The sequence below is a fragment of the Cryptomeria japonica genome, chromosome 6 (assembly GCF_030272615.1).
Source record: "Cryptomeria japonica chromosome 6, Sugi_1.0, whole genome shotgun sequence".
Taxonomy (NCBI): domain Eukaryota; kingdom Viridiplantae; phylum Streptophyta; class Pinopsida; order Cupressales; family Cupressaceae; genus Cryptomeria; species Cryptomeria japonica.
In genome coordinates this window covers 119,990,579-120,002,651 of record NC_081410.1, presented here as the reverse complement: position 1 = coordinate 120,002,651, position 12,073 = coordinate 119,990,579, and the positions used below count along the sequence as shown (strand labels likewise).

Sequence of the window (12,073 nt, the reverse complement as noted above, 5' to 3'; positions counted from 1 at the left end):
ATGGAATTTTCGGGCAAACGGAGTTATTGGGGCGAAATAGATATTTGGAGTCGATGCTTGCAGAATGGCTGTAGAGGCCGAAATTGGCCTCAGCGGCACTCGACTTGGACTATCTCCCACGCGAAGAACCCAGAGACGGCGTCCCCTGTCAATGACGGGGATGGGTGTGCAAATACGCACAACAGTACCCTATTTTAGATGTCCAGAATTGTGCTATGAGCCTTCTAATGCTCCATATACAACAGGACACTAAAGACCAGCATATTTCCAAAAACCATCAGCAAAATACCACAATGTTTGATATCAGTAGTTGGTCAAAACAGAGAAAGGGATGAATGGACAAGGATTTATGACAAAAAATCATGACAGTGGGATATTCATCATCAACAACAGGCTCATTGGCAGCATTATCAACATTCTTTGAAAGAAAATTATTATGAAGATCAGTCATAACAGCAGTTGTACCAAACACAACAGCAATTCTCTTCTTTGAATCCTTCCTTTCTTTAATCAGCTATCTACAAAATCAAATGGATATCAGAAGATGGCATTCAGAAGATTTCCAAGGATTCAACGAAGTGTATTTACAAAGTTCTGTATTTGTTAAAGAGCATTCAAGATGGCAAGATACAAAGAAATAAACACGAGGATTTTCAGAGTTTTAGAATGTCACCATGACCAGAGAAATGTTTCATCCAGATTCAACCTAGTGAAGTCTATTTTTAGCCCTCAATAAAGATCAGCAGATTGAAAAAAACCATCACCAAAATACGACAATGTTTGATGTCAATAGTTGGTCAAAACAGAGCAAGGGATTGATGAACAACGAGAATTTATCACAGACATGACAGCAAGATATTCAGCATCAACAATAGTGTTGTTAGCAACATTACCGATGTTCTTTGAAAGAAAATCATTATGAGGTTCAGTTATAACAGTAGTTGTATCAACATAACAACAACTCTCTTCTTCAAATTCTTCCTTTCTCTTATCGGCCACCAACAAAACAAAAAGGATATTAAAAGAGGGTGTTTTAAAGATTTCCTATAGGGGTTAGGTTGTTTCCTTGTAGTTTTGAATGTTATTGTGATGTTTGGCTTATAATGTTTTGTTGTATGTATTGAAGTTTATTCAATCTTTCTTTATTTGCATTGTTTAGTCTTTACTTTTAGCGAAACAACTTGAGTGTGTAGCCATAGGACTTATTTTGTAGTTAGACTAGCCACCCAACCAAACTTCTATTTCCTCCCAGCCACCCCTGTGATAGTTCCAGGGGCTACAGTCATAGTTACGGGGTAGCAAGGATAGGCTCTAACTGGTTTCAAAGCAAGATGTTAGATTGAGTATTTGGAAGAGTCTAAGGTGTTGTTCTTATACCTGCCCTCACATGAATCTAATAGCTTGCTTTGAGGCAATGGTCGAATGGTCCACTTCTTTCATAACAACAACTTTGAAGAGGAGCAGATCGACTATCTATACAGGATCTTGTTGAAGTGAGTCCCTCCCTAGCCCGGTCAGCTTAGCTGATTAGCTTAGGTGATAAACTTGTCTCAACCTCTAGGAATCTTGGTCTATTTGATCCCACCCAATATATGTTGTCTAGTCAAATGCCCTTCAGTCTAGTGAGTAACTCACCTGGATGCCTCTCCTTTCAATTTAAAGAACCGGAGGGTATGGGGGAGAAAAAAGCCTAGTTACAGCACTACCAAACTCCCTAGCTTCAAAATGGAGGACAGCCCTAGCTACAGAACGAACAGAATTAACGAGGCTGATCCAATAAACAATTGGCAATTAAAAAGAAGGTACTTCATCTTGTTTAGATCCCTGTGGCAGCCAGCTGATCGGAGAAAGAGGGAGACAACCAAATAGCTATTAGACCCCTAGAACCTTAACTCAAATTCACATGAATAAAAATCATTTGGGTTGAGTTGAAGAGCATCTTAGAATTTTCTCTAGGTGAATCCAAAAAATACTTTTAATTTATTTAGCATGAGCATAAACCGTTTTAAAAACCATTATAATGATTGTAAATAGCAAGTATATTTTGTTCATATTAGGTTTTTTTTTTGTTTTATAAGGAGCTTCCTCTTTTAATTCAAAGAACATTTGTTCCATTTGTCACATTGAAATGTAATAATATACATAGATACATACATACATATATGTATATGTACATGTACATGTATGTATGTATGCATACATATATGTACATGAATGTGTGTGTGTGTACATACGTGTATGTATGTATATGTATGTATGTATGTATGTATGTATATGTATGTATGTATGTATGTATGTATACAAACACACAACTTGAACCTAGTTATAGAATCTGGGGAAAAGATTTGGCAAACCTGAACCCAATTATAAAACATAGGGAATTATTTTAACTGATTTTTTCTTTGTATCATTACATATAGTTAATAAATTTAAATGTGATTGTTTCATTTTTCTATATAAAATAATTAAAATCATGACTGGCAGGTACCTTCAAAGACCTGAATCACTAACATTGACGCAGAGGAACAACTATCACTTTTTCAATACATACTTCTACAGTAAATTGGATGAAGCATTGTGTGAACGGGTATGTTTTGATGGCCTAGAATCTAATCTGTCTTCACTTATCTTCAACTTAACTTTGATTTGCAAGGTGAAAAAATGTTGTCCATAAAATAATAAATGGAAATTTGAAAATTCTATCATAGGATTAATGGACTTGCTGAAATGCCTTTTGTTGAGAAAATGCCACTTTGCTTAACATTTTTCATGTATTTATTCTTTTTATCATCTGTTCCAGTTATGTTTTCTATGTTTACACCCTGTGGAATCATTCACATATGCTTTTAGGGATTGTGATCTATTTTGTTTGTAAACTAATTTTACCACAAAAGCCCCATTATGCATAAGCTGACTACAAGAATTGAGGCGTTCCCTGCATTTTATAGGAATAGCTAGGCCAAAAGATGTTACACCATTACCAGGGAGTCTGAAATGGTTACCATTTTTTGGAAACTTTCTCGTTTCTCTAGGAACCATCTCTTGTTTTTGAAGAAACTGTTTCTTAGCACTTGAAAGTTTGAAACTACTTAGACGGCTGTTTCAAAAGGAATACCTGTTTACTGCTGTTAATTTTAAGCAATCAGTTGTTGATTTAAGCAATTAGATTATAATCAGACTGTGAATGAATAGTAACAGCAATAAAACACAAGACAAAAGACACCGATACCCTGGGAAAACCTCCCTCCTCTTGGAGATGAAAAAAAACCCAGCCTCAAATACAATATGTATTATCTCAAATGTAGGCAATTACAAGGCAATACACTTATCTCAGATTGCTGTTCAATATATCAATGAAGCTTGCAGCCCTTATCAACAGCGGATGGATAGGAGGATTAGCAGCAGATGTATAAGGTCAGATTCGCCAATAGATGTCCTTCTCAAGTTCGTATGAGGGTCTTTGACTACTTGGCCACAATCAACCTTGAAGATTTCACACAATAGACTTGTATGAGTTCGCTTGAGTGAAGGAGAGATCGCTGCTTGGAGAGAAGATAACATTTGCATGAGATAATGTGATTGTTTAATGAGTTTGTTTGCTGTTATATTTATATCCCATCTTTGGCGCCAACCCTCAAGTTGGCTTGCTTCTAATTTATTGATTTATTTTCATTTATTGCCTTTCACGTTACAAATTTGGGTCCAGCTCAAAGCTACAATTAAGTGCCTCCACGTTACAAGTTTGGTTCCAACCCGAAGTTACAATTGATTACCTCCACGTTACATGATTGGGTCCAGCCCAAGATAATTTGTTTTACATAAGAGATAATACATTTGTATTTATAATGCAATAATCAGGTATCCGAGCTAGCTATTATTTTCAACACTCCCTCTTAGCTAGAGAGGATATCTGCTACTTGTCATGATCCATTCATGACTTTCATCTTGCATTGCCATCAAGGATGAATTTATAAGCTCCATAGAGTATACCTGCAATAAAACACATAAATATCATGAACTCATTTCATGATGTCCATCTTGCATTGCCCGCAGAGGATGGATCCACCTTACATTGCCCGCAGAGGGTGGAAGAGGTCTTACACCTCAGCCTTCTCCCAGAGAAGGATACAATGTCACCTTGCATTGCCCGCAAAGGGTGACTCCACCTTGCATTGCCCGCAAAGGGTGGAGGATGCAAACTAAATTGCATCACTGAGATTGAGACTCCCTCTCAGTCAATGCTATGTTCTCCACAATTCCAAGCTTCTCTCTGAAGTACTCAAACTTCACTCGAGATAGAGGCTTGGTGAGAACATCTGAAACCTGTTCGTCAGTGCTGATATATTTCAGCTGGATGGCACCTCTTTGTGCCATATGATGAACATAGTGATAATGAGTTTCCACATGTTTTGATCTGTCATGAAACACGGGATTATTAGACATTTTAATACAACTTTGATTATCACAGTAAATAACAGGATTCCCAAGGTTGTCCAAACAACCCAGCAAGAAGCTTGCGAAGCCAAATTGCTTCTCTAGTTGCTACACTTGAAGCAATGTATTCAGCTTCTGCAGTACTCAGTGCTGAGGACTGTTTCCGACAGGCCCAAGAGATCATAGCAGAACCCAAGTGAAAGCAGATTCCTGAAGTGCTTTTCCAGCCCAATCAGAATCAGAGTAGCCTTCCAAATTTATTGTGTTGGTTGAATACTTCAGTCCATAGACAACGAGTGAACATGCTTTGGCTGGTTCATGAATTGGCTAAGTGCACTCTCTGCATAGCAGATATTTGGTCTAGTGTTGACTAGATACATCAAGGATCCAATCAATTGCCTGTACTCTGAAGGATCTGCAAAATCAGAGTTAGCTGCAGAAATACTCAACTTCTTTAAGTTAGTTTCCATAGGAGTAGACATAGGTTTACAATCCATCATACCAAATCTTTTCAATATATCAATAGTATATTTACCTTGACTTAGAATAATTTCATTAGGTCTTTGCCACACTTCTAACCCTAGAAAGTAATGCATTAGACCTAGATCCTTCATTTCAAATTTATTATGCAAGTAATTGGTAAAAAATTGAATGTATTAACAATGAGCAAACACTCAATAAATAGGATTACAAAGAATTACAAGAGGGCAAGTTTCTAAAAAGAAACTGCCAATAAGATTGAGCAAGATCTTATTAAAATATTTACACTAAGTTTACAATATTGCGCATTAATAATAAAATAATAAAGTATTATTCTAATACCCTCCCTTAATGCTCAATCTATCAACTACACCAATAGACCCCTTGAATTTTACAAACTTATTTGGATTGAGGGGTTTGGTGAAAATATCTGCTGACTGCTCCAAGGTAGGAACATACACCAACTGAATGGATTCGTCTTCAACCAACTACTGAATGTAGTGACAATGAAGTTCTATATGTTCGGTTCTCTCATGGAAGATTGGATTCTTGGCAAGTTTGAGAACTCCCTGATTGTCCGAAAACAAGGGAGTCGGACCTACTTGAGATATTTGCATATCTCCAAGCATTCGACGAAGCCAAACTGCCTCACAAGCTGCTTTAACAACTCCTCTATACTATGCTTCTGTCAAAGAGAGAGCCACTGCTTGCTGCTTCTTACTAGTCCAGGTGACTGCACCAGATCCCAAATTGAACACATATCCGGAGGTTGATTTCCTGTCATCAACTGAGCCTGCCCAATCTAAATTTGTGAACCCACCGAGTCTAGGATCGTCACTTCTAGTGTAAAGAAGTCCATAATCCGAGGTGCCTTTCACATAGCACAGGACACGCTTCGCTGCTACCCAATGATCAACCCTGAGGGCCGTTATGAAGCGTGAGATGTAGCTCACTGCAAAACTGAGGTCAGGTCTAGTGGCAGTGAGATAGATGAGACTGCCCACTAGATGCCTGAATTGTGTTTCATCTACAAGAGGAGAATCAGACTTGGCTGACAATTTCAGACTAGTCTCCATAGGCGTGGAAGCAGGTTTGCAATCTTGCATTCAAAACCTGCAAGCAAGCTTCTGGCATACTTAGACTGAGAAAGGAAGATGCTGCTATCAGTCTGCCAAACCTCAACACCCAAACAATAATGAAGTCCTAAATCTGTCATATCAAAAGTGCTGCACAAATCCTGTTTGATTTCTGAAATCAACTGTGCTGAATTCCCAGTAATGATCAAGTCATCCACATAGACAACAAGAAAGAGAATATCATTACCAGAATGTTTGATATACAGATTATTGTCTGAAGGACTATGCTGAAAGCCATGAGCAACCAAGTACTGATCAATTTTTATGTACCATGCTCGAGGAGCCTACTTAAGTCCATAGAGTGCTTTCCAGAGTCTACACACTTGCGGTTCTGAACCGGCAACCTTGAAACCAGGAGGTTGCGTCATGTAGACTTCTTCCTGCAATTCACCATTGAGGAAGGCACTCTTCACGTCCATCTGATGGACTTTCCAACCATACTGAGCTGCAATGGCGAGAAGAAGACGAATAGTACTCTATCTTGGCAGTAGGAGCAAAAGTCTCCTTATAGTCAATGCCTTCTTGTTGTGTGAATCCTCGAGCAACTAATCTGGCCTTATATTTATCTAAGGTACCATCTGCATGATACTTGACCTTATATACCCATTTACAGCTAATGGGTTTCTTCCCTGGAGGAAGATCTGAAAGAACTCAGGTGTGATTCTTCTAAAGACTTTGGAACTCAGCATCCATTGCCTGTTCTCACTTTGAAATCCCTTTGGCCTCTGCATATGTTTGAGGCTCATAGATACTGTGGATGTTAGCCATAAGAGCAAAATTAACTGTGTTTTGCTGTTTGCCCTTATTTTTGGAAGTTCTACCCTCAATGAGCTCATCAGGACGAAGAGAACTAATGGTCTTAGCCCACCATTTAGGCCGAAGAGCAGATGTGCCAACATCAGGAGCAGGAGGAATAACTGGAAGAGGAAGCAGATTAGGATTAGGAGGAAGATTAGCATCTTCTAGAGGAAACTCAGGTAGTGCATCATCAAATACAGAATTTGCATCATCCCTCCCATTAGGTGAACCGAATGGAAGACAGATATCTAAGTCAGAAGCCTTCAAAGGCTGATCCTCAGAATGCTACTGAGACGAGGAAAGCTGAAATGGTCCTCGTTCTTCATCAAAGACAACATCACGACTGAAGATAAGACGATCAGAGTCTACATCAATCAGTCGGTAAGCCTTATGGTTGTCACTGTACCCTATAAACATGAGCTTTTGACTCTTGGAATCCAACTTAGTGCGCTTGGCATCAAGAATCCACACATAAACTAAAGAGCCAAAAACTTTCAAATGGTTGTTCCTAGGTTTGCGACCAGACCATGCTTCCTGAGGAGTCTTATTTTTAACAACATGAGTCGGTGACCTATTAAGAAGATAGACTGCTATGAACACTGCTTTTGCCCAATATTTCTTAGGAACGTTTCTATGTTCCATCATAGACCTAGCCATTTCTGTAATGGTGCGGTTACGACGTTCTACAACTCCGTTTTGCTGAGGGGTGTATGGTGTGGTTAATTGACGTTTTATGCCATGTGTATCACATAAAGTAGAGAAAGCAGAAGAACAAAACTCCCCCCCATTATCAGACCTAAGAGTAATAATAGAAGAACTAGACTCTTTTTCTACTAAGGCCTTAAATTTCTGAAATACAGTAAACACATCTGATTTGTGCTTAAGGAAATACATCCACATTTTACGACTGAAATCATCAACAAAAAGCAAGAAATTCCTGCACCCAGTAACAAAAGTAGTATTCATAGGATCACATACATTAGCGTGGACCAGCTGCAGTACCTTAGAGGCTCGCGATGAGTCACCATCCTTGAACGGTGTCCGGTGCTGCTTCCCAGCCTGGCAAGCTTCACAAACGTGATGATTCTGAGTCTGAATATCAGGTAGACCATGTACTAAGTCTTCTCGAACAAGCTGTGCAAGATAATGAATGTTCAGGTGACCATATCGTTGATGCCAAAGATTGCTGATAGATGAAGATTTAGTTGCGAAGGCATGCTCAAGAGAATCATCTGTATCCACAAGTCTATATAGACCATGATCCTCAATGCCAACAACTATAGTAGTGCTAGAAGCACGATCAACAATCGAGCACTTATGTGTACTGAAAACAACATCCAGCTGAGGAGAATGCCACATAATCTAATTGACAGAAAGGAGGTTAAGTTCCATACCAGGAACATAGTACACATTGAGGAATATGAGATTCCTCCCTCCAGACTGTATTTGAACATTGCCCTTGCCGACAACAATGTACTCTTCACCACCTCCAAAAATAACTAAATCAGTGTAGGGAGAGAACTCAACAAACCAGTCACGCTTGTGAGTGAAATGACAAGAAGCACTAGAATCAATGTACCAGGCAGAAGACTTCACATGATCTGCAGGTCTTTTAGCCATGAAGGCATAAAAGGCAGACTCTTTCTGCTCTGTGTGCTCAGCAATATTGGCTTTAGGCTGAGACCCTCCCTGCTTCCGCTGCTCGGAAGCCAATCTGGTACGACAATCTTTGATCATATGACCAAATTTGTGACAGTAATTGCATTGCACCTTTTTCTTGGAACCATCCTGAGACTGAGAAGAGCCCTTCTGCTGAAAAGACTGGGATGATTGAGATTTGCCTTTATCCTTGTGAAAGGATTTGGCAGCAAAGGCATGTTCTGAGGAGGCTGAAGTAGCACCGCTACCAAATTGTTGTTTCCAACGATCCTACTGCAGAAGTTTGGTGCATAACTTTGGAAATTTCAGATCAACATTAGTAGAAGTAATGTTGAGAGTCTCTATAAAGTGCTCATACGGTTTTGGTAGACTTTTCAAAGTGATAACTACCATATCCTCTTTCTCTATTTTCCGACCAATAGCTTCGAGCTGATCTCGAATGTCCTTAATCTTTGTAAGATGCTCTTGTAAGGACATGCGTTCATCCATCATAATGGAGAACAACTGATTCTTCAGAAAAAAAGCTCGACTCTTGTCGGATGTCTCATGCAACTCCTTTAGATGCTTCCAGATTTCTGCAGCTGACTTGCGGGAAGGAATCTGAGGGAGTTGGTCATCTGTAACAGAGAGCTTGAGAAGCATAACAGCTTCTCGATTGCGGTCATCAAACTTGTCCTAGTCAACTCCAGGTGTTTGAGGACGGGACTCCTTGTCCAAAACAAGATTATCCAGGCAGCGATATTCAAAAATAGTCAGCATGCGTTGCTTCCAGGTGTTATAATTTTTCCCATTAAATCGCTAACTGCCTTCCAACATCAAGTTGGTCAATGACGCCATCTTGCACATTTCCCAATGCACAAAAAAACGAAAAGACTGAGCAGAGGTGCTGGCTCGGAATTCAAAAAATTTGAATCCCAATGCAAAAACAAAGGTAGATGCAGGTACATACTTCAAAAAATGAAGTACGATTGGCACAAATTTCAAGAAAAAAAATTCCGGCTGACCTAGAAAAATCCGAAGACAACTTAGAAATCCTTGTGAAAAGTCCCAAAATAATCTGTTGTCAGAATTTGGATCTGCTGGCTCAAAAATTGAGGCACGAAAATCCAGGCACCCCAAAAATTCTGACGATGACCTAGTTGAGATATCGAAAAACCCACCAAGAATCTGCAATCGGAAAAAAAATCTACTTGATTTGAAGGGAAAAAACCCTAGTCGAAAATGCAGATTTCCGTCCAAAAAATGGCTGAAAAAAATTGCAGGCGGGAAAAAACTTACATCGCGTGGTCGCACGAAAGGCAAGAGAGACGGGTCGCAGGAGAGGGCAGAAAATAGCTGAAAACCCTAGTAGCCGCAACCAAAACGATTTGCCAAAAAACAGAATCGCGGAAATAGACTGCAGAAGACAAAACGCGATTTTAAATCACGTCATTGTTCATGAGCAGAAAGAATGACGCGAAAAAACCCTCGACCAATCCACACAAACCAGTAGTAATTTCGAATAAACAAAGAAATTTTTCAAAAAAAATTGTTAAAAAATTCATGACGAATTTTTAATTGAAAAATTATTTCGAAAATAACCAAGGATTTGATACCATGTTATGCAAGTAATTGGTAAAAAATTGAATGTATAAACAATGAGCAAATGCTCAATAAATAGGATTACAAAGAATTACAAGAGGGCAAGTTTCTGCCAATAAGATCGAGCAAGATCCTATTAAGATATTTACACTAAGTTTACAATATTGAGCATTAATAATAAAATAATAAAGTATTATTTTAATAAAATTCAGTAGCTAATTCTTTCTTACACCTAATGATGAGACTATCTTCACTAGTTAGAAATAAATCATCTACATATAGACCCAGAATTAGCATTTCACCATTAAATACTTTATAAAGTAAATGTTAGGATCAACATCATTCTTATAAAATTCTAAACTAACTAAGTACTTATCAATTCTTTCATACCGAGCTCTAGGAGCTTGCTTGAGGCCGTAGAGAGCTTTCTTCAACTTGCACACATGAGTTTCTCTATTATGAGTCTCATAACCTTCAGGTTGTTCAATATAGACTTCTTCCTCAATAACACCATTAAGGAAGGCAGTCTTTACATCCATCTGATGTAATTTCCAACCTTTGGTTGCAGCAATAGCTATAATAGTTCTAATGGAAGTATATCCAGCAATAGGAGCAAATGATTCTTCATAATCTATGCCTTTCTTTTGAGAAAAGCCACGAGCTACAAATCTAGCTTTATATTTCTCTATACTACCATCAACAACATGTTTAACTTTAAACAACCATTTGGAAGAAACAACAGACTTACCTTTAGGTCTAGGCACAATATCCCAGACATTATTCTTGATGATGGATTGATACTCTTCGTCCATAGCTAACTTCCATGCTTGTTGGTTCATGGCTTCTTCTATGCTGGATGGTTCAGCCTCATTGATGTTGCACATCATTGCAGCATAGTTGGAGAGCTTTTGAGGTCTCTTACTTTCTCTGAAAGTGCCACTAGGAGCTGCAAACTTTTCTACATCTTGAATTGTGCTTCTAACCCGAAGTGGTCTTTTCTTGCTAACTGCAATGTCTCTAGGTCCATCAGTTGGAACCAGAGGCTCAGGAGGATCATCATGCTCAATAAGTTCAGGAGGTTCAATAGACTCCCTCTGAATATCAGGGTTAGTATCAATATCCATATTTTGATTAGCATTGACTTCTTTATCATTATCAATAAGAGAACCTTTAGATTTCTTGAAAGCAATATTTTCTTCAAAGGTGACATCCATACTTACCTCAATGTACCTTTGACCAGGAATGTAGATGCGAAATGCCTTGGAAGATTCACTATATCCAACAAGGATACCCTTTTTCTCGGAAGGCTCTAACTTAGTCCTCTATTCCTTTGGCACATGAACATAGACAGGACTTCCAAAGATCCTTAGGTGGCTGATATCTGGTTTGACTCCAGTGAAAGTTTCCTCGGGAGTTATGTTCTTCAGGACACGGTGAGGGCATCTATTTTGAATGTACACTGCAGTCTTGGATGCTTCAGCCCATAAGAAGGTCTGCAGGTCTTGATCGTGAATCATAGCTTTGGCAACTTCAACAATGGCTCTATTCTTTCGTTCAGCTACACCATTTTGCTGAGGATTGTAGGGAACGCAGAACTCCCTCTTAATTCCTGTTTCTAGACAAAAGTCATTGAAGCCACTTGAGGTGTATTCACCTCCATTGTCAGATCTTAACACTTTAATCCTTTTACCAGAGATGTTTTCAGCTAGAGCTTTAAATTCTTTAAACCTACTTAACACTTCATCAGGTTCTTTAGATTTTAGAAAGTAAATCCAAGTCTTTCTAGAAAAATCATCTATAAATGTAACATAGTATAGAAATCCGCTAGGTGAAAGAACAAACATGGGTCCACATAGATCAGAATGAACAAGTGCTGATTTTTCCTTAGCTCTACTTTCACTTTTATGAAATGGACTTTTAGTGTTCTTACCTAATGCACAACCCTTGCAAGCATCATCATGAAATTGATTAAGTTTAGGCATACC

The 12,073-nt window shown here is 38.7% G+C and overlaps 1 protein-coding gene across 7 annotated transcripts in view; it reads left to right on the top strand.

The window, feature by feature from the left end:
- The window catches only part of LOC131053738 (ubiquitin-like-specific protease 1D), a 163,058-nt gene that overhangs the window by 52,848 nt on the left and 98,137 nt on the right, over nt 1-12,073 (top strand). For 6 of the 7 annotated variants that reach the window (XM_057988380.2, XM_057988377.2, XM_057988378.2 and 3 more), the window contains exon 8: nt 2,485-2,587. In XM_057988380.2, the coding sequence (XP_057844363.1) occupies nt 2,485-2,587 (103 nt within the window). The remainder of the gene's footprint in view (nt 1-2,484; nt 2,588-12,073) is intronic. The other variant, XM_057988376.2, reaches the window with a different exon arrangement.